The following is a 23,451-nucleotide window of genomic DNA, read 5'->3' on the forward strand; positions in this document are numbered from 1 at the left end:
GTTTTTGAGAGGCCACAACCTTGCAGATGAGCCCTAAGATGAGGCTGTGACTTCAGTAACAAAGTTCTGAAACCCATATAATTAATTCTAGATGGCAGTGGCTCATTTCAGTTGCCGTGGAATATTTTAGAATGACCAGGAATATCACCAGCAATCTGCTTCTATATGCATGGATATAGCCAGGTGAGGTTATTTATCTTTATGCCTATTTCTTATTCCTAAAATGACTTTATGATTTTAGCCTATCTATAAGTTGAGATTTAAGTTTATAAAAATCCTATGGAAAGCTATCTAACTGTATACTAAGGATTATGCTATTTGGATGAGCAGCTTGGGAATATTTAGGTTTTGATCCAAACCTTTGAAATGTTTTTAAAAGAGCCATAGCACCATTAGGTCAGTTTAAAAATTTGGTACAAAACTTGTATGTCTATTAGAAAATAAACACCACTTGCTTACCTCAGGGTTCAGATAATTTACTTAAATGTGGCTTGGCCAGTGGCCCACTGCTTTTAATTCACAGAAAGTCGTATATGTTTTCTTGGGGGCGGGGAGAAAAGAGGCAGTTACTTCTCCCTATATGGCTCCATCATTATCAAACTATGTGGTCATATCTGAAACCCTGCTAATTTACAGGGATGAGAGACATGAATAAGACTTTTCTTATTTGGGTGACTTCAGAATGGATTCGGAATGTTGCTTAGAAGGGAAACTTGTGAATTCACTTGCTTTCCATTTGTCCTGATTTTTGAGGTGTCGAGGCTCTTGGCAGATTGTTTTGATGAGTATTGGCATGCTGTCTACCAGTGAGAGAGCTGACTCAAGTGAAATGTGGCAATCATTGGAAATTTCTTTTTAAGAACTTGGAGAAATGCCTCGCAGAGTTCAGGGTTAGATGGAGTGTAGTGGAGGGCAAGGCACAAAATCTAGATGATTTATCTCAGCTTCTGACCCATTTTATATCCTTGAGTAAATCACTTAACCCTTCTGTGCCTGGGCTTTCACTTGTAAAAGAGAAATAAGGACCCCATTTCCTAGACCTCATTTGAAGGGATATTATACATTTTGACAAAAGGAGGAAACCAATTGCTTTTGGCACCGAAGGAAATTCTAAAGGGGGAGTTGCAACAATATTTTGAGATGATAGCTTTGTTGAGATAAGCGAATGACCATCCAAGGCAAATATATATTAAAACCAGGGTAAGTCCTTCGGATCCAAAAAAACATTCATTAGGAAGTTACTATATTCCACACACTTTCCCATTTACTCTTCCATGGTTGTTTAATCCTCCCAGCAGTGCTGGGTGGCAGTTGGTTACTGTCCTATTTATGGCTTTATGAATAAAGAAAGTGAGGCTTAAGGAAGTTAACCAACCTGTTTGAGCCACACAGCAGGGAAGTAGCAGAGCTCAGGATGGTCCTTCTGGTGCCAGGTCCTTCTCGTGGTACACCACCAGCCTTGCACGTGACATTGAAAGACAACAGAACTAAATAGAATAAATCTAAAATTTGATTTCTAAGAAAACCGGGTAATTAAAATACCTGTATTTAGTCTCTAAATTGTATCTCAGTTTCCACATTTTTGTCCTTCTCTCCTGGAGTCAACTATTTCTCTTTAAAGTGTAGATAATCAAATTGTTTCAACTTTATTGTTTCTACCAAATACATTTGTTAATTGCTAATGATTTTGACTGGTACTTCTAACCCCTATTAATAAAACTCTTCAGAAGCATACATGTACAAGACTTACCATTCTTTTTTAAAATATATGGCTGACCGGCTTCTGATGAGTAATCTTAGCAGCATTGTTATACCTGTCTTTATAATTTACAACTTTTAGGTTAAGGAAATTTCTAAGCCAACTGGATGGACTGCCAGTTGCCAAGCCCTGGTGGTATATTTTTATGATATATGACTTAATACTTCTGGGGGTTCTGTTGCAATCATACTGTCCTGCACAAGCATATAAAAGCTGTTGTTTCACCAAATGTGCCCTTCCTTTGCCATGAGTTAGGTATCATGTTTTTGAAATCTTGTCCAAGGCGATGAAAAGCCGAGCAAATACTTGCTTTTCTTTCCAGTTTCCCAAGCAGCAGTGGCATTGCAAACCCCGTCTCACTTAGGCTCTCTTTGTCTATGAACAGTTCAGACTGACTGGAACACATTTATTGAATGCCCATTACTTGGGTGCATTAGTCAAATGCAATTGATTGTTATAATATACCACCAGCTCAGGGGAGGTAATGGGGCTCTTTAATTGAAGATGCTACTTTAGAGGACAGAGTGTAAATCATTGAATACAAAATCCAATGATTTTTTTCACAGTAAATACAATGTGTCTATGATTGCATCCTCAATACAGCCAGACAGAAGAGGGATGGCTGATATTCAAGACTAGGCATTAGGAGATTCCTAAGAATCTTTTCTAAGATTCATCCTATTTTCATCTTGTCTTGAAATATTCTTATGTTTCCTACTGAAACCTTGATTGAGAGGGATGCCACTATGTATATGCATACATGCATATTTAAGATTACAATTAAAATGGAAGAGAATTTATTAGAGAATACTTTGGAAGCCAAGACATCTCAACCGTCTTCCATTCATTACAACCTTCGCATAGTCTTAGGACCATATTTTTAGAAAATATCAGAGCAGCTCCAAGTCTTTCCTTCTTGGCCCTTCAGCTGCTACCTTTCTTTCCTAATCCAACAATTACACAGAATCATTTAGCACAAACTAAAGATATATACAAGAGCAGTGATTTAAATAAAGATTTCCTTGCTGCCACTGAGTTTAAATAAAAGAGTTTAGGGGCTCTTGGGTGGCTCAGTGGGTTAAGCGTCTGCATTCAGCTCAGGTTATGATCCCAGGGTGCTGGGATGGAGCCCCATGTCAGGCTCCCTGCTCAGTGGAGAGTCTGCTTCTCCTTCTCCCTCTCCCTCTCCTCCTCCCCGCTGCTGTTCTGCCTCACACACACAGAGAAAGAGCTTGAGGGGGGTGGGGAGGCAGAGGGAGAAGCAGAGTCCCGGCTAAGCAGGGAGCCTGATGTGGGGATCGATCCCAGGATCCCAAGATCATGACCTGAGCCAAATGCAGATGCTTTAACTGACTGAGCCACCCAGGCACCAAATAAATAAACAAAATCTGAAAGAAAGAAAGAAAGAAAGAAAGAAAGAAGGAAGGAAGGAAGGAAGGAAGGAAGGAAGGAAGGAAGGAAGGAAGGAAGGAAGGAAGGAAGGAAGGAAGGAAGGAAGGAAGGAAGGAAGGAAGGAAGGAAGGAAGGAAGGAAGGAAGGAAGGAAGGAAGGAAGGAAGGAAGAAAGAAAGAAAGAAAGAGAAGAGAGAAGATGGGAGGAGGAAGGAAGGAAGGAAGGAAGGAAGGGAAAAAAGAGAGTTTAAAGACTTGGAAGACAAGCCACTCCCTACTCCAGCCAAACGTTTTTCTTCCAAGCTTCTTTTTATACCTTGTAGGACTGTGGCACCAACTAGACCCAACCCCCTCGCACACTCGGGACTGACCTATCAGAGTGAAGACCCCTCTCTTCTGCCATTCCTGCCTGCACCCTGGAAAACACCCAGCCAAGGGCTGGTCTGAAGCTCTTCCTTAACTGCTCTTAAGACCCTGGAGAGCATTAGGTATGAGGGACCATCTGTCTTGGGAGAGCAGTGAATCTCCTAACTATTGAAAAGATAGTGCTGTGTGATTCCAAACATACTAAAAGCCTGCAATGTGAACAGATCCTCATTATTTTTTGTTCTCTTACTCTAAGATGATTCCTAAGAATAGAGGCAAATAGACTAAGAAACCTTGTCTGTGACCCCTCTGTGACTTAGCCAGCATTACAAATTGGCTGTGGGAGTTGGGCTTTGAATCTGTTAGAACAAATTACTGAAGTTGGTGCTCTTTGCATTAGAATCTGCACTTCCCATGAATTAATTCTGCACCCACCTTGTGTGAAAAACAAAGCATAAAGTTAGAGAGCCTGCAGCACATAGCTCAAGATGGAGAGGTGGTGACGCTGGGGCTTGTTTTCCTCTATCCCTTTTGTCTAGGTCCCTCCTTCCCAGTCTCCCCGCTCATTTTCTTTTCTCTTTGTCCTGCTCTCCCGCAAAGTGATGATGAATGGCTGCTGATGTGTCCATTCACGTTCTCATCTCTCCCTTCCCTCCAGACATTCTCATGTCCATGTGAGGTTGGACCCACAAGGATTCAGTGTGTGCCAGCTGCAGGACACCTATTTCTAATTTGTTCATTTCTGGGAAGGACTAAAACCACAGCTGGGGTACATGGCGACTTTCCGTCCTTTAACTTTTTTACAATGAGAATGTATTATTTGTGAAATTCATTAAACATATATAAAAATAGGAAAGTTGCAACCAAGTTTTCTGGGAAGGACACACTGAATTGCTTCCCAAGGAGACTGTTCAGGAAACCAAAGGTGGGCGTAATGGAAGTTTTTCTTTTTTTATTTTGGTAGTGGTTGGTCTATTTATATGATGAATCAGGAGAGGTTTTTTTCCATACTTTTTGGGAAACATACCTGCTTAGGTTGCAGATGAGGCAAGAATTGTACCTAGCTGGCCAAGGCAACCACTTACCTGCAGATTGAAGAGAGTGGGGGAATCTCATGCCCACTTGCTGACTGGACTCAGAGAGTCCATCATTAAAGATGTGTAAACATAACATGTTACTCAGGTCCTACTGACCACATCCCTTCCCTGCTGCCTCCAGAGCTTTGGTGGACTTAGAGCTCAGGGTAGCTTAGGGAGGCTCAGGGGTCAGGGCTATTCTTAGTTTCCATGAGATCGTGTGCTCTATAAAAAGCACTTCTCTAGGCTACTAACCACCAGGCATGGCACTGTATCTTCCTTGACACCACGGTTACCTTCCACAAATGCAGGTTTTACAGTAATTAATTGTTTATATGTTAGTCTCCCTTTTATTCTGTTAGCTCATTCAGGGCGGGAGTTGCGTTTTGTTCATCTCTGTATCTCCAGCACCAATACAGTGCCTGACCGTTGATGCTCAAGAAATGACTATTGAATGAATGACGTAAGGTCTGAACTTCAAACAACTGATTTATAAATAAACTTTTGAGAACAGGGGTTTTCCTGTGGTTGGATAGAAGGGAAAGAGGAACACAACAGGTAAAAACTGGTACAGTTAAATCCAGATAGCTAATTGGTTCAGGGTTTTGGCTTTGGAACAAATAGCCGATGTTCAAATCCCGGCACCTCTGTTTACTGGCTGATGACTTGAGCAAGTTCCTTAACGTTCCTCTTCCTCAGTTCCCTCATCCGTAAAATGCAGATACCAAAATTATCTACCTCCTGGTCTGGTTGTTAGGATTCAGTGAGACAATTAATGCAAACCTCTAACAGCAGGGCACACAGACAAGTTCATTCATTGTTCATTCTTAGCAATTGTTATTATCCAGAACCTTTAAAATATGAGTCATTCTAGTTGGTCAAGTTTTCTGAATACCCCTTTAAACACCAAAGTGTTTCTTATCGAACTAATTTTGAGATAGAGCTTTTAAAAATGGCTTCTCTTTCCTGAAACAATATAATGAATATCTTAATCTTTAAGTCAGGAGTATTATCATAAGCAATCATTATTGTCCTGCACCTGACACAGAAATACTGCCCCAGCGTGTAGGCATGTGTACGGTTGACAGGCTTTCCAGCTTCTCTGCATCTTGCATTCTTCTGTCTGATCTTCCGGAATAGTCAGCTGACTACTCTCAATGGCTTGCTTTTACTATCTTCTCTCACCTTTAGAATTTTTCTTTTCTAACATGCTATCCTCTTGGGAATCAGACAACCAAGCACGTTTTAATTGTATATAAAATAGGAGTGACTTGATGAGGCTCTCAATGAGCTCTCTAATGAATAAAAGTGAGTGATTTTTGCAGTTTCCATACTGGTGATCTCCTATTTGCCATCAATATTCCATATATTTATGAGAGATGAAGTCTTACCATACATGAAACTTTTTGTTCTATTTTCTCTTCTACAGTTGTTGTTTTTTAAAGATTTTATTTATTTACTTTAGAGCGAGAGCGAGTGGGGGGAGGGACAGAAGGAGAGGGAGAAAATCTCAAGCAGACTCCATGCTGAGCGTGGAGCCTGACACAGGGCTTGATCTCATGACCCCAGATCATGACCTGAGCCAAAATCAGAGTTGGATGCTTAACTGACTGAGCCACCCAGGCTCCCCAGTTTTTTGTTCTACAGTTTTTACTGGAACTCAACATAATGCCCTTGGACTGGGCTAGAGTTTTTAGCACATTTCCTAAATAGAAAGAAGCAGCCTGTGCTACTGGGTTCAAGTCCTAGATCAGCTACTTGATTTCTTTAAGACTGACTCTCAGTTGTCAGTAGGGCTTAATGAGATAGCACTTTCACTTATGTTAACATATACTTTGTTACTGTAAAGTGCTAAAATTGTATTATTAGCGTTAGTGGTACTCCACCATGTTTGCAGTTTTGTTTATTGTATTTCCATGGATCTGGAATGAGAGAGAATACTATATATGCCTCATCAGAGAAATTCATCAGTGGCCTTTAAATGAAGTACCTTCCTTTAAAACATGTAATAAAACCACTGTGAAGCTCCTGTCTGATGGATGACAGAGGAAGGGGTGGGGGAATGTGTAATGAAAATGCCACCCTGTGGTGTTCAGTAGGCAAGAAGAGGAAGAGAAATCCCTTTTTCTAATAGATTTTGCCTGTAAGCTCTTTTGTACATACAGATGGGAAAGTGTTAAAATACGTATGTGGCATGTTTATGGATTTTAATCAGGAGCTGTTGATAATTAAATAGATCTAATAATTTTTTCTAAATTTATATTTAACTTCTCAAATTAAATTTATTAAGCTTATTTCTGGACTAACCTGTCCTGGTGTGCACAGTATGAAATGCTTAGAGATTATTTAGCTAATGTTCTCTTTCTCAATTTTGAATTTGTTTTGCTGACACTTTTCTCTCCCTCTCTCTCTCTCCTATATTCACTTCCTAATCTCTTTAAACCTCTGTGAGTATCCACCTAAAATGAATTCCTCTTTGCAGTCCTGTGTCCTCTGGGGCTAGCTAACCCTGTGGTTGCCTTCAGTATGGACCCACTTTTGCCTTTATTATATAGTTCATGGGCCCCACTCAGGGCCTGTTTTACTCTGTTGTTTAATAGAGTGCAGGAAATTTAAAGAGAGGTTTAGGACTAAAATTCATGTATCCAAAAGACAAGGAAGCTTAATTTAAACCACAAAGAATTTCAGAATATACTATGAGAAGCCACTGGAGGAGGAGGGGGGAGTCTGTGTGCTGTGAGGGAAGCATATGGAATTCAGAATCTCAAGGTCTGCACTTATATCTTGGTCCTGCAATTTGTAACTGTGTGAGTCACTTCAGCTCAGAGACTCAGTTTCTTCGTTAGTGAATGTGGGGATAATATCTGTTCTATCTGTATTGTAAGGCTGAGTAGAGTTTAAGTGAGCTGCAACACCGTTGTTAGGAAGACATATGCTAGATCCAAGAATTCTGAAATGCTGGCTACTTGGAGCATTGGGCCATTTTCCTACTTTTAATTGCTTCAAGTCGAATGATTGCACTTACCCATGTTATATCATTAAATTTTAACTTCTGATCGTCCACTGATTTGGAAGGTTGGAGAGGGGCAGGGAAGCAGATGACCAGGCACATGGTGAGACATCAGGCCTAGGCTTGTTTTAAAGCAGTGAGTTTTGGGGTGTCTGGGTGGCTCAGTTGGTTAAGCATCTGCCTTCGGCTCAGGTCGTGATCCTGGGGTCCTGGGATCGAGCCCCACATTGGGCTCCCTGCTCAGCAGGATGCCTGCTTCTCCCTCTCTCTCCCTCTCCCACTTCCCCTGCTTATGTTCCCTCTCTTACTGTCTCTCTCTCTGTCAAATAAATAAATAAAATCTTAAAAAAAAAGCAATGAGTTTTATATGTATAAAAAAGAAGCTACCCCAGCTTCAAGGACCTTAAGGCCACATCCTTTCTGCTAAGAGGTCAAAAACATTCAAATCAGAGATGGAGGAAGACTCTTTAAGAGAAAGATCAGCTCTTGGTCAGACATGTGATAGAAGAAGGAAAATAGGGCCTGTCATGAAGAAAAAGTCTACTGGGTAAATACCTGATAAAGTTTTTACCCAGAAGATGTTCTTACTCTCCTAGAAGATGTCTTTGGAAAAGGTGGTTTGGTTGGAAGCCTACTCCAGTTAGCAGTGTCTAAGGGAGGACTTTAGCCACAGAATCAATGCACTCATGATTCTCAGGACCACAGAAAGCCCAACCCAACTCTAACTTCAGGCAGTGTAAAATGAGATGCAAAATATGGTGTGGAAGAAGGCTGGGGTATCCAGTCCTTCCTTAACTTGTATTTAGGATAGTGAAAAGAACAAGCCATGTCTAAGAGTAAGTTTTGAGTAGAGAAGGGGAGTGATATATATCGTCAGTGAAGTAATTGGACACATGGTGTTGGGACAACAGCTGGTCCCAGACCAATTTTTGTCTTCATCGATTAGGCATCTTCTAGTAACTAAACTGCCACCATAGCAATTTTGTTACAACAGTGACCTGTGATCACAGTGTTTAAATTCTACTCTACCCATGTAACTCCACCCCAGGACCAGGGAGCCAGCAGTGAGCTGTTAAAATGTATAAAGCCGTTCCTTGCTGGGAGGCCACTATGATAACAGTGTCTCCAAGTTGGAAGCCATGAAAATGGTTTGGAATATTTTACCTTCAGATACAAGACCTTAATCTCATGTTGACCTTGGACTGTAATTTGGATAACTAGCACTTGTATTCCCCATTTGCAGTGGGGAGGTAGATTGGTTAGCAAACCTGTGTTTGCATTCAGTATATGGTGTTCATGCATTGGAACCTACATTCCTGTCTTGGACTAATGTTTGTCATGTCAATGCTGAGTTTGCCCAGAGATATGCTTTTTCTTGAACGAGCTCATCCAAGATCGCTCTGTCTTCCTCATGCCACTGTGTCAGGCAGCACTTTTTTTTTTTTTAAGATTTTATTTATTTGAGAGAGAGAGAGACAGAGAACACAAGCCAGGGAGGAGAGGGAGAAGCAGACTCCCAACTCCCCAACGCAGGGCTCCATCCCAGGACCCTGGGATCATGACCTGAGCCGAAGGCAGATGCTTAACCGACTGAGCCACCCAGGCGCCCCTAGGCAGCAAGCTTTACCTAGCTGCAGATCCAAAAACATTCCCCCTTACATAAAAAGTCTACATTTGCATTTGAGCCTTTCCTGGTCCATCGCTACCATACTCCAGAAGCACTTTTCGAAATATGGCAGGGCCAATGTTCAGCTGGTCCATACCTTATAGGCCCTGAAAGAGTTTTTAAGGTCAACTTCCATTTGGAATGGTCAGTGCGTTTGCTGTTTCATTTGTTAAGTATTTTGAGTATTGTCCCTGTGATACGGCATTAATTTTATCAGGTAAAATATATAGCCAACATACTTCAGCTTAGCAGACTTCAGTTTTGTTTTATTTTGTTTTGTTTGTAAGATTTTATTCATTAATTTGAGAGAGAGAGAATGAGAGAGAGAGCACATGAGAGGGGGGAGGGTCAGAGGGAGAAGCAGACTCCCTGCCGAGCAGGGAGCCCAATGCGGGACTCGATCAAGGGACTCCAGGATCGTGACCTGAGCCGAAGGCAGTTGCTTAACCAACTGAGCCATCCAGGTGCCCTAGACTTCAGTTTTTGATAAGAAGGGGGACATTTATTTAGGAAATTTTATGGAATTTGAAAAATCATTTGTATTTTTCTTGCTTTATCTACTCTCCAGTGAAACGGAACAGTAATTTTGTAGCAAACCCTATTGTTGCCCAATTCCATATACTTTGGCCTATTTCCTAACTCATCTGCAGCGGCAGTAGCCTGTCCCTCTGCACTTGGGCATTGAGCTTCTGTATCTCTCTACTTCTTTTTTTTTTTTTTTTTTTTTTTTTTTTTTTTTTTTTTTTGCCAATTGATTGATATTTTTATTGATTATTCTGCAAATTTTCTTCAAGAATGAACAATATTTAAGGACCACATAACAGACTTTATATAGTAGCTTTCTTCTGCTATTTTTTAGCTTAATTAATTGTAATCTGTTCAACAGATGAACTAGGTTTAATTTTGCTCAACAGAAATGCAAACATATAAGTTCAATGCTATTTTTTTTTTTTTTTTTTTTTTTTTTTTATAATTTTTTTATTGTTATGTTAATCACCATATATTACATCATTAGTTTTTGGTGCAGTGTTCCATGATTCATTGTTTGTTCATAACACCCAGTGCTCCATGCAGAACGTGCCCTCCTCAATGCCCATCACCAGGCTAACCCATCCCCCTACCCCCCTCCCCTCTAGAACCCTCAGTTTGTTTTTCAGAGTCCATCATCTCTCATGGTTCGTCTCCCCCTCTGACATACTCCCCTTTTCTTCCTCTCCTGTTATCTTCTTCTTTTTCTTTTTTCTTAAAATATGTTGCATTATTTGTTTCAGAAGTACAGATCTGTGATTCAACAGTCTTGCACAATTCACAGCACTCACCGTAGCACATACCCTCCCCAATATCTATCACCCAACCACCCCATCCCTCCCACCCCCAACTACTCCAGTAACACTCAGTTTCTTTCCTGAGATTAAGAATTCCTCATATCAGTGAGGTCATGTGATACATGTCTTTCTCTGATTGACTTATTTCACTCAGCATAACACCCTCCAGTTCCATCCACGTCGTTGCAAATGGCAAGATCTCATTCCTTTTGATGGCTGCATAATATTCCATTGTGTATATATACCACATCTTCTTTATCCATTCATCTGTCGATGGGCATCTTGGCTCTTTCCACAGTTTGGCTATGGTGGACATTGCTGCTATAAACATTGGGGTACACGTACCCCTTCGGGTCCCTACATTTGTATCTTTGTGGTAAATACCCAGTAGTGCAATTGCTGGATCGAACGGTAGCTCTAATTTCAACTGTTTGAGGAACCTCCATACTGTTTTCCAGAGGGGTTGCACCAGCTTGCATTCCCACCAACAGTGTAGGAGGGTTCCCCTTTCTCCACATCCCCGCCAACATCTGTCGTTCCCTGACTTGTTAATTTTAGCCATTCTGACGGGTGTGAGGTGGTATCTCATTGAGGTTTTGATTTGGATTTCCCTGATACCAAGCGATGTTGAGCACTTTTTCATGTGCCTGTTGGCCATTTGGATGTCTTCTTTGGAGAAATGTCTGTTCATGTCTTCTGCCCATTTCTTGATTGGATTATTTGTTCTTTGGGTGTTGAGTTTGATAAGTTCTTTATAGATTTTGGATACTAGCCCTTTATCGGATATGTCATTTGCAAATATTTTCTCCCATTCTGTCGGTTGTCTTTTGGTTTTGTGGACTGTTTCTTTTGCTGTGCAGAAGCTTTTTATCTTGATGAAATCCCAATAGTTCATTTTTGCCCTGGCTTCCCGTGCCTTTGGCGATGTTTCTAGGAAGAAGTTGCTGCGGCTAAGGTCGAAAAGGTTGCTACCTGTGTTCTCCTTTAGGATTTGGATGGACTCCTGTCTCACGTTTAGGTCTTTCAACCATTTGGAGTCTATTTTTGTGTGTGGTGTAAGGAAATGGTCCAGTTTCATTCTTCTGCATGTGGCTGTCCAATTTTCCCAACACCATTTGTTGAAGAGACTGTCTTTTTGCCATTGTACATTCTTTCCTGCTTTGTCAAAAATAAGTTGACCATAGAGTTGAGGGTCCATTTCTGGGCTCTCAATTCTGTTCCATTGATCTATGTGTCTGTTTTTGTGCCAGTACCATACTGTCTTGATGATGACAGCTTTGTAATAGAGCTGGAAGTCCGGAATTGTGATGCCGCCAGCTTTGCTTTTCTTTTTCAGTATTCCTCTGGCTATTCGGGGTCTCTTCTGGTTCCATACAAATTTTAGGATTATTTGTTCCATTTCTTTGAAAAAAGTGGATGGTATTTTGATGGGGATTGCATTGAATGTGTAGATTGCTCTAGGTAGCATTGACATCTTCACAATGTTGATTCTCCCAATCCATGAGCATGGAACGTTTTTCCATTTCTTTGTGTCTTCTTCAATTTCTTTCCTGAGTATTTTATAGTTTTCTGAGTACAGATCCTTTGCCTCTTTGGTTAGATTTATTCCTAGGTATCTAATGGTTTTGGGTGCAATTGTAAATGGGATAGACTCCTTGATTTGTCTCTCTTCTGTCTTGTTGTTGGTGTATAGGAATGCCACTGATTTCTGTGCATTGATTTTATATCCTGCTACTTTACTGAATTCCTGTATGAGTTCTAGCAGTTTTGGGGTGGAGTCTTTTGGGTTTTCCACATACAGTATCATATCATCTGCAAAGAGTGAGAGTTTGACTTCCTCTTTGCCGATTTGGATGCCTTTGATTTCTTTTTGTTGTCTGATTGCTGTGGCTAGGACTTCTAATACTATGTTGAATAGCAGTGGTGAGAGTGGACATCCCTGCCGCGTTCCTGACCTTAGGGGAAAAGCTCTCAGCCTTTCCCCATTGAGAATGATATTCGCTGTAGGTTTTTCGTAGATGGCTTTTATGATATTGAGGTATGTACCCTCTATCCCTATACTCTGAAGAGTTTTGATCAAGAAAGGATGCTGTACTTTGTCAAATGCTTTTTCTGCATCTATTGAGAGGATCATATGATTCTTGCTCTTTCTTTTGTTAATGTATTGTATCACGTTGATTGATTTGCGGATGTTGAACCAGCCTTGCAGCCCAGGGATAAATCCCACTTGGTCGTGGTGAATAATCCTTTTAATGTACTGTTGGATCCTATTGGCTAGTATTTTGGTGAGAATTTTTGCATCCATGTTCATCAAGGATATTGGTCTGTAATTCTCTTTTTTGATGGGGTCTTTGTCTGGTTTTGGGATCAAGGTAATGCTGGCCTCATAAAATGAGTTTGGAAGTTTCCCTTCCATTTCTATTTTTTGGAAGAGTTTGAGGAGAATAGGTATTAATTCTTCTTGAAATGTCTGATAGAATTCCCCTGGGAAGCCATCTGGCCCTGGGCTTTTGTTTCTTGGGAGATTTTTGATGACTGTTTCAATTTCCTTAGTGGTTATAGGTCTGTTCAGGTTTTCTATTTCTTCCTGGTTCAATTTTGGTAGTTGATACATCTCTAGGAATGCACCCATTTCTTCCAGGTTATCTAATTTGCTGGCATAGAGTTGCTCATAATATGTTCTTATAATTGTTTGTATTTCTTTGGTGTTGCTTGTGATCTCTCCTCTTTCATTCATGATTTTGTTGATTTGGGTCATTTCTCTTTTCTTTTTGATCAGTCTGGCCAGGGGTTTATCAATCTTGTTAATTCTTTCAAAGAACCAGCTCCTAGTTTCGTTGATCTGTTCTACTGTTCTTTTGGTTTCTAGTTCATTGATTTCTGCTCTGATCTTTATGATTTCTCTTCTCCTGCTGGGTTTAGGCTTTCTTTGCTGTTCTTTCTCCAGCTCCCTTAGGTGTAGGGTTAGGTTGTGTATTTGAGACCTTTCTTGTTTCTTGAGAAAGGCTTGTATTGCTATATACTTTCCTCTCAGGACTGCCTTTGCTGTATCCCAAAGATTTTGAACAGTTGTGTTTTCATTTTCATTGGTTTCCATGAATTTTTTTAATTCTTCTTTAATTTCTTGGTTGACCCATTCATTCTTTAGTAGGATGCTCTTTAGCCTCCATGTATTTGAGTTCTTTCCAACTTTCCTCTTGTGGTTGAGTTCTAGTTTCAAAGCATTGTGGTCTGAAAATATGCAGGGAATGATCCCAATCTTTTGGTACCGATTGAGACCTGATTTGTGACCTAGGATGTGATCAATTCTGGAGAATGTTCCATGGGCACTATAGAAGAATGTGTATTCCGTTGCTTTGGGATGGAATGTTCTGAATATGTCTGTGAAGTCCATTTGGTCCAGTGTGTCATTTAAAGTCTTTATTTCCTTGTTGATCTTTTGCTTAGATGATCTGTCCATTTCAGTCAGGGGGGTGTTAAAGTCCCCCACTATTATTGTATTGTTGTCAATGTGTTTCTTTGCTTTTGTTATTAATTGCCTTATATAATTGGCTGCTCCCATGTTCGGGGCATAGATATTTACAATTGTTAGATCTTCTTGTTGGATAGACCCTTTAAGTAGGATATAGTGTCCTTCCTCATCTCTTATTACAGTCTTTGTTTTAAAATCTAGTTTGTCTGATATAAGGATTGCCACCCCAGCTTTCTTTTGGTGTCCATTAGCATGGTAAATGGTTTTCCACCCCCTCACTTTCAATCTGGGGGTGTCTTTGGGTGTAAAATGAGTCTCTTGCAGACAGCATATTGATGGGTCTTGTTTTTTAATCCAATCTGATAGCCTGTGTCTTTTGATTGGGGCATTTAGCCCATTTACATTCAGGGTAACTATTGAAAGGTATGAATTTAGTGCCATTGTATTACCTGTAAGGTGACTGTTAACTGTCTGTTGTCTGTGTTCGTTTCTGCTCTTTGCTGCTTTTAGGTTCTCTCTTTGCTTAGAGGACCCCTCTCAATATTTCTTGGAGGGCTGGTTTCGTGTTTGCAAATTCCTTTAGTTTTTGTTTGTTCTGGAAGCTTTTGATCTCTCCTTCTATTTTCAATGATAGCCTAGCTGGATATAGTATTCTTGGCTGCATATTTTTCTCGTTTAGTGCTCTGAAGATATCTTGCCAGTCCTTTCTGTCCTGCCAGGTCTCTGTGGATAAGTCTGTTGCCAATCTAATGTTTCTACCATTGTAGGTTACATATCTCTTCTCCCGAGCTGCTTTCAGGATTTTCTCTTTGTCTCTGAGACTCATAAGTTTTACTATTAGATGTCGGGGTGTTGACCTATTTTTATTGATTTTGAGAGGGGTTCTCTGTGCCTCCTGGATTTTAATGCCTGTTTCCTTCCTCACATTAGGGAAATTCTCTGCTATAATTTGCTCCAATATACCTTCTGCCCCTCTCTCTCTCTCTTCTTCTTCTGGGATCCCAATTATTCTAATGTTGTTTCGTCTTATCGTATCACTTATCTCTCGAATTCTGCCCTCGTGATCCTGTAGTTGTTTCTCTCTCTTTTTCTCAGCCTCTTTATTTTCTATCATTTGGTCTTCTATATCGCTGATTCTCTCTTCTGCCTCATTTATCCTAGCATTTAGTGCCCCCATTTTTGATTGCACCTCATCAATAGCCTTTTTGATTTCGATTTGGTTAGATTTTAGTTCTTTTATTTCTCCAGAAAGGGTTTCTCTAATAACTTCCACGCTTTTTTCAAGCCCAGCTAGTATCTTTAAAGTCATGATTCTGAACTCTAGGTCCGACATCGTACTAATGTCCGTATTGAGTAGGTCCCTGGCTGACGGTACTACCTCTTGTTCTTTTTGCTGAGGTGATTTCTTTCGTCTTGTCATTTTGTCCAGAGGAGAATAGATGAATGAGAGAACAAAAGGCTAACAGGTTTACAACGTCCCCAGCAAATATACTGTATACAAATCAGAAAAGACCTGAAACCAGGGGAAAAGAAAGGGAAAGAAAGAAAAAAGAAAGAGAAAAAGAAAAAAAAAAAGATAAAAAAGATAAAAACAAAAACAAAACAATTCAAAAAAGGCAGAATATGATCAAATATGATCAGGTTAGTGCATAGATCAGTGCCACACACTAGATTTTGGGCATATTTTGGTCTGTTAGAAAAAAGGGCCTCCTAAAATTTTAAAGGAAGAAAGACATATATGTACAAAATAAGGGTTGATACAATGAAGGGATGGAAGATGACTATAAAGATGAAAATTATAAAAGATTTTATAAAAGGACTTGGTAAGATAAGTTGTTTGAAAAAAGAAAGGAGATTTAAGGAAAAAAAAAAAAAAAAAAGGAAAAAGGGAGAGAATGTGATCAGGCAGGAGACTAGAACAAAGCCATACACTAGTGGTTTAGGGTATATTTTGATCTGTTAGAAGAAACTGTACCTCAAAATTTTAAAGAGAGAACAACTTATATATATATGCCAAAAACAAGGATAACTACTATGAAGGGATAAAATATGACTCTAAAAATGAAAAAAAAATAAAAAATGTTTTTTTTTTTTTAAAAAAGGGATTTAGAAGATGTTGGTTGAAAAAGGGAAAAAGAAAAATAAAAAAAAGTCAACAAAAATTAACTTTGATGAAATAATGAATCATGGTAAAAAAAAAAAAAAAAAAAAAAAAAAAAAGAAGCCATGAATCTATGTGCAGTATTCTCCTAGCGCTGGAGTTCTCCTATTCTCCTTGATCGATCAACTTGGTCTTGGCTTGCTGGCTGTTTGTGTTGATCTTCTGGGGGAGGGGCCTGTTGCTGTGGTTTCCAAATGTCTTTGCTGGAGGCGGAATTGCCCCGCCCTTGTCGGTCCGGGCTAAGGAAGCTGCTCCAGTTTGCTCTCAGGAGCTTTTGTTCCCTGCAAGCTCTCGGTACAGCTTTGGAGGACCAGGGCGAAAATGGCGGCCTCCCAGTCTCCGCCCAGAGGAGCCGAGAACTCGGGGCCCCACTCCTCAGTGCGCCCCCAGAGAAAAGCAGTCCCTCCCGTGTCCCCGGTCTCTGGCCGCACTCCGTGCTCACCCGGCCTGTGACCGAGCGTTTGTATCTCTGGCACCCGACCCCGCTCGGAGTCTCCAAACCCAGCAGATCCCTGCAGTGCGCTCCCGCACCGCTCCTCCCCGGGAAGGAAGGGGAGTCTCCCCGGATCTGCTGCTTGTTGGGTCCTTGCTGGGGGAGCCGTGCCCCGACTGGGCCGCAGATCACAGCTTATGGCCACCCCGAGCTGAGAGCCCGCGACTCTGCTCCGTATCTGCAGCCGGCTTCCCCGCCCCGACACCTGGGAGCTCTGCCGCACTCAGGCACCCCCGGTCTCTCTGTGACCCCAAGGGTCCTGAGACCACACTGTCCCGGGAGGATTCCACCCCCCGCTTAGCCACTGCAGCGACGTCCCTCCGCCGAGCCAACTTTTAAAAGGTCCGATTTTGTGCTCCGCGGCTCTAGCACTTGCCAGAAGCGGCCGACGGAGGCCCCTCCCCCGCTGTCTATCCTCCCGAATATCGCCTCGGATTCACTTCTCCGCACGTCCTACCTTCCATTAAGTGGTCGCTTCTCTGTTCAGAGAGTTGTTGCTACTCTCCTGTTCGATCTTCTGTTGAGTTCGTAGGTGTTCAGAATGGTTTGATCCCTATTCAGCTGAATTCCTGAGACCAGACAAAATCTAGGTCTCCTACTCCTCCGCCATCTTGCTCCGCCCCCCTGTATCTCTCTACTTCTGTCTGGTGTTTTTCTTTGGTGCTCAGGGATCGTCACAGCCAATGAGCCAACTAAAAATTATCAGAGATTGATGCCTGGGGGTCAACATCCAACAGATGAAGGGGAAGGGTGGGTGGATAAATGCCCCAGGCTCTTCATCCCTCCCCAAGACAATGTTGAGGTGTATTCTACTCTCTTCCTCGGTGGGTCCCCAGGGGCATGGAGCCCCAGTTACCCTCGGCAGTAATCCACTCATTAATGCACCCATTATCCCCATTATTGGCTTTTCTCTCTTCCCTGCCTCACTTTCCCCACTTTCTTCCATGTGCTTCCTCAGATCACCTCCCAAATACACTCTCTGAACCCAAGACCTTATCTCAGGATCTGTTCTCAGTGGAAGCCAGTCTAAGATACAATTTTTCCCTGCTATACCAGTTCCAGGTTCCAGCTTCTGGCCACCAACACCTCTCAATGTTAGAAATGCAGATTGATCAAGTCCTGCCTGAGCTCCAAACCCTAAATGGTTTTCCCTTGCTTCAGAATAGAACCCAAGATTGCTGCCGCAGCTTAGCACCCTTGAGTGGCCTGGCTGCTTCTGCACTCGAGCTGCATCTGAGACGTACTATGTAAAGTGTTATGCAGATGCTTCCACCAAAGGTTTCTCTTCATTTCTCATTCCCCGCCACCCTCTTGTCTCTCCTTCCCTGCACTGCTGTTCCTCCATCTGGGCTGTTCTTTCCCGCTGTCTGGCTCACGCATTCCTTCACACCCTCAGCTTCACAGGAACCTTCTTGGACCTTTCCAGCTTAGTCCAGTCCCTCTAACCTGTCCCTAGACTGTGCCACTCCTTCAAGAGCTTTGCATATTTGCAATGGTGTGACGTATTTTCGATGATGTATTTAATGTCTTTCTCTAGACTGGGGACCTGCAAATGATTACAGCTTTATTGAACAGAGCCACACCCATTTGTTTTCATTTTATCTATGGGTACTTTGGGGCTACAATCAGAGAATTGAGTATTTGCAGCAGAGACCATACAGATCGCCAAAATTCTCAAATATTTGCTCTCTAGATCTTCACAAAAATGTTTCCTGACCCCTCCCCTAGACTATGAACTCTGAGGGTGAAGTCTCTTGCTCATTTTTGTGACCTGGCACCCAGCACAGCTCCTGACAAAAAACAGCCATAAGTAAATATTTTTTTTACTATGTGACTTGAAACAGTTTCTGAGAACGTTGCTTTTTTCCCTTCCTATTATTTTGCCCTTCTTTTGTGAATTTTGCATATGCAGTGTGACAGTGCTGTTCATAGCAGGTAAAACACTTCCAGACCTGTAGACGATGATGTAGTTCCACCTTATATCAGATAGAAGTCAGATGCCCATCTCCTTTGTAATGTTTACTAGTTTTATAGGCAATGCTCTTACTAAAGAGATAAAGATTTTACTATCTTTTTTTTTTCAGCCAGGTGTTTCAGACCAAGTGGGACACGATGTGTACTATATAAAGTGTTTTCCAGATGCCTACTTGGTTAAAAAGAATCCCACTCCTATATTTTTTGGAGGAAAGCATGCCCTAGCTAGATTTAATTTTAGAATATCAGTGTATAATGAAGTAAAGAAAGATAATAGCTTTTATTTTAATGTTATGGGGTGTGAAAATGTACATGTTCCATGCTGCTATTATCATTTTTCACATACAAATTTTATCATCTCACTCTTTTACTTAAAAAAAAAAAAGTAATATTTTCCCAAGCATCTCTGTGATGCCCAGAGGAATTTCTTGATTCTGGTTTATAATTTGCCTTTATAATATTATCTCCTGTTATGCTCTACACTAGGGGATGTAAAACTAAGGCCTGTGGGCCCAGTCGACACTGCTGCCTGTTTTGTAAGTAAAGTTTTATTGGAACACAGCCACACTCATTTATTCAAGTATTTTCCATGGCTGCTTTCAGGTATAAGGGAGTGGTTGTGAAAGACTGTGGCTTGCAAAGCCTCATGTATTTACTCTCTGTCCCTTCAAAGAAGAAAATTTGCTGGTCCTGCTCTAGGAAACTTTTTATATTAACCATGACTATCTGCTCTCACCATTTCCTCTGCTTATCAAACTTTTTCATGTTTCTGAGCCTTTGCACATACTATGCCCTCTGCCTGGAAAAGCATTCTTCCCTTTCCTGCTTAGAAAACTCATGCAAGGGATGCCTGAGTGGCTCAGTCGGTTAATCGCCTGCCTTTGGCTCAGGTCGTGATCCCAGGGTCCTGGGATCGAGTCCTGCTTTGGGCTCCTTTCTCAGCCTGCTGCTCCCCCTGCTTGTGCTCTCTCTTTCTCTGGCAAATAAATAAATAAAATCTTTAAAAAAAGAAAAGAAAAGAAAACTCATGCAAGCTATCCATGCCCTGCTTTGGTTTTCATCTCCTTTCTAAAACTTATGAATTTCCCCAAATGCATTTTTTTTCCTTTTCTAAGTTCCCATAGCACTTTGAACAGATGTGTGTTAAAGCACTTGTCATTGCTATTTGTATCATAATTCCTAATTTTTTCTTTATCTCCTACTAGAGTATAAGCTGTAGGGGATAAGATTCTATTATCTTTATTCAGGGTGTTCCCCCAGGTGCTTAGCACCAAGTAGATACCAAGAAGTGACTGATTAATGTCAGATGGTTGCATGTTATTAACCAGTGCACAGGAAAGGTATAGTGTTAAAACAGAGACATATAGAGCCATTGGAGGAATTAGGGAATTTTTTAAAAGATTTTATTTATTTATTTGAGAGAGAGAGAGCATGAGCAGGGGGAGGGGCAAAGGCAGAGGGAGAAGCAGACTCCCTGCTGAGGATGGAGTCTGACTCTGGGCTCGATCCCAGGACCCCAGGATCATGACCTGAGCTGAAGGCAGACACTTAACTGACTGAGCCACCCAGGCGCCCCTAGAATTTTTAACTGTGAAGTATTTAAGAATTATTTTTGCTCTACTTTCCCCTGGTCCTACCTTACAGATGGAAAAAAAAAAAACAAAAAAAAGAGGGGTCTTGCCCAAGCCAACTCAGTGGCACCACTTCACAGAGAACCTTGGTGAGGTTTGACTAGACACAGTGTGTTAATTGGAGAGTTAACTGCTTAGTAAAATTGTTAATACTTATTTCCATGGTCAAAGAAGCAGGAAATTTGTTGGTGGGCAGGAAGTATAGAATTTTTAGTATTAGCTCCATCTTTCATTTGCAGACAAATAAGATGATTTTCTATCTCCCTTAGTTTGTATTTTTTGGTAAATAAGGATGATTCTCATTCCTTGATATTGTTTCTACCTTTATCTGTTAAGTGTTGAACTCAGTTTTTAAACTTGCTTTGAATCCATCATGGCCTTTGCAATAGCAGCTTTGATGACCTGGCTTGCTACGACCAACTTAATAGTTTTCTTCTCTTCTGTGAAAGATCGAATTCAAAATGGAAAGCAGCTTTTTTCAAGAGCTTCCCACATTTGTCTGAGTGATGGTGATTTCATGTTGCTAGATCCAGTTACCTACTGGATGCTTCATACTCTCTAACTGCCTAATGGGGGGAATTTGATCTGGCGAAGAGCCCAGTCGTCCATCTTCCTAGGGCTGGTAACCATTTATGGGGTGATAAGGATGAACTTTAATTGACTTCCTAGACACCCCTTCACTAAGGGAAAGAAGAGGAAAAGACGAAAGGAAAGAGTGAGTGCTGACAAGCAATTTCAGAGATTGATAGTCAGTTTGGACCTAATTTTAAATACCAGTAAAATCATATTTGTCATGTCAAACATCTATTTGAATGAGAACTCACAAACTAAAATCTCTTTTCTAATATTTATAGAGTTACGTTTTAAGAGTTGTGGCACTCACTTTTTTTTCCTTACTACTTAGTGGAAGAGGTCACATGACATTGTCCACTTTCAAGTTAATGGGCTTTTAACATCTTTTGGGCATGTTTTTATAATGAAAGAAATCCATTTTTGCTGCATTTCCATTGTTAAAGCTTTGGCAGTAATACTTATGCATGGTAATAATGTCAGTAGAGAGGTCTTGTTTGCTTACAAACAGATTTCAATTGTTGAGAGACCAAATTATGTCCTGTTGCTATAAACATGGGCAGTATTTGGTCTCTGTTCATCAAGCTACTTTGTAATTAGGATTGCATCCAAATAACAAGTGCCTCTTCTCCCACGGAGGTCATTTCAACTTGCAATTTTCACTGACGGAACAAGGTTTCATGAGAGGACATGTCTATGCACAAGGATGAGCTTAAATAAAAAATATACGTGTATACATACATTCAGGCTAACCAGTGCATCTCTGATTGTGTCTGGCTTATTACTTTTTAGTGTCAGTCAGCAAGAAAGTTTTTAAAATATGGATAGACATTTTGTAAAATTGAGGTCAAAACCAATACTTAAACTTCCAGATAATAATTGAATTCTCTCAGCAGCTTTTCTCAAGAAAAACTTACTATAGTTTACAAAACTGTTCTGTATATCTGGAGTTCTATCTACTAGGTTTTTTTGGAGAATGCCCCAGGGTGTGCTGGGTATTTCTCTGTAGCCCTAAAAGAAAGAAGAATATATGCTCTAATATTTTACAGCTGTCAAGCTAAAAATCCACCAGGGCCAACTCCTACAGGATTGAAAGCAAGACTTGAACAACCATCATGATGGTAAACAGTGAACAGAGAACATGTAAGGCAGGAACTGAAAATAATTTAGAGGGTTTTTATTTTGGCAGCTGAGGTTCTGACGCCAAATCCCTGATTTTGTCCTTAGGAAAGCTGGTGGTGACATTTGCAGTGGCTCTATTTAAGGAGAGGAAGTTTGATGACTGATAAGAATCAAGGCTTAGAGTCAGGAATTGGATGACTGGCGACAGCCATTTCCACAGCTGTCCTTGGGGACCACTGGGAGACCTTTTGTTGCTTCTTCTGCCCTGTTTTAGGAAAGTAGATTTCTAGTCAGGCTGCCCTACAGGAGCCCCTCAAAGCATTTTCTTCATAATGAAGTTAGGCTCTATGTAAGTGAATCTTACTTTGAAGCATGACCAATGGTTATTTTTTGAGATATTATTCCCCCACTTCTGTAAATAAGGAAAACAGTGAAGGGGATTTAGAATAGCATGCATTTGGAACTTCATCTGTAAGACTTCCTATTCTCAGGGCTACCCTACCAGGGTACCGATTCTCTCCTCCATCTCCCCTACCCCACATGTCAGTTCACTGGATGCATGTGACAAGGCACATGAAAATCTGACATTCTGAGCATCTTTAAACCAAAAGAGAACACTTACCATGAGTCAGTGAGAAGCAGGGAGTAAGTGCTCTGAGAATATCCCTGCAAATCCTTCCTTGCTCTGCTTTAGCCTACAAAGGAGCGATCTTGTCTCACATTTCCTATCCTTTTACTCGGGACCGGATACATAATTTGTCCAGCACAATGAAATGAAAACATGGGGCCTTTGTTTAAAAATTATTAAGAATTCTGAGCCCATAGCAGCAAGCATTAAACTAAGCACAGGGCCCTTCTGAACGTGGGGCTTGGCGTGGCTGCATGGGTCACCAAGCCAGCCTGGATTTTATATCTTCTCTTTCTTATTTAAGACCTTACCTAAACTTTAAAAATATCAGCCTATGACATCTGACAGATAGTACATTTCAGGCATGTGTCCCTTGGTGTTTTCTTTTTTTTTTAATTTTTATTTATTTTTGTTATGTTCAATTAGCCAACATCTGATGGTATTTTGTTTCAAGCATTGAGATTTTTTTAAATTTTATTTTATTATGTTAATCACCATACATTACATCATTAGTTTTTGATGCAGTGTTCCATGATTCATTGTTTGCGTATAACACCCAGTGCTCCGTTCAATACGTGCCCTCCTTAACACCCATCACCAGGCTAACCCATCCCCCCACCCCCCTCTCCTCTAGATCCCTCAGTTGGTGTTTTCTGATCTCTCTCAATCTCCGGATGCATATTTTGTGCCCCTTTCCTCCTATTCCTTCTCCTCTTTTTCCCCTACTTATTAATTTTTAAAAGTACACTTTATGTTTTAGAGCAGTTTTAGCTTCACAACCAAACTGAGGGGAACATTCAGAGATCT

At 40.9% G+C, this 23,451-nt stretch overlaps 1 protein-coding gene across 16 annotated transcripts in view; it reads left to right on the forward strand.

Annotated features, from left to right (window-relative positions):
• RAPGEF4 (Rap guanine nucleotide exchange factor 4) overlaps nucleotides 1–23,451 on the forward strand; it is a 295,155-nt gene that overhangs the window by 127,157 nt on the left and 144,547 nt on the right. The window contains exon 1 of one of the 16 annotated variants that reach the window (XM_027588688.2): nucleotides 107–183. The exons of 13 other annotated variants lie outside the window; for them this stretch is intronic. In XM_027588688.2, the coding sequence (XP_027444489.1) occupies nucleotides 166–183 (18 nt within the window). In that variant the 5' untranslated portion in view covers nucleotides 107–165. Of the gene's footprint in view, nucleotides 1–106; nucleotides 184–23,451 lie in introns of those variants that run through there. 2 more of the 16 variants (XM_027588692.2, XM_027588694.2) reach the window with 2 other exon arrangements.

This window comes from Zalophus californianus, chromosome 3 (assembly GCF_009762305.2).
Source record: "Zalophus californianus isolate mZalCal1 chromosome 3, mZalCal1.pri.v2, whole genome shotgun sequence".
NCBI classification, from domain to species: domain Eukaryota; kingdom Metazoa; phylum Chordata; class Mammalia; order Carnivora; family Otariidae; genus Zalophus; species Zalophus californianus.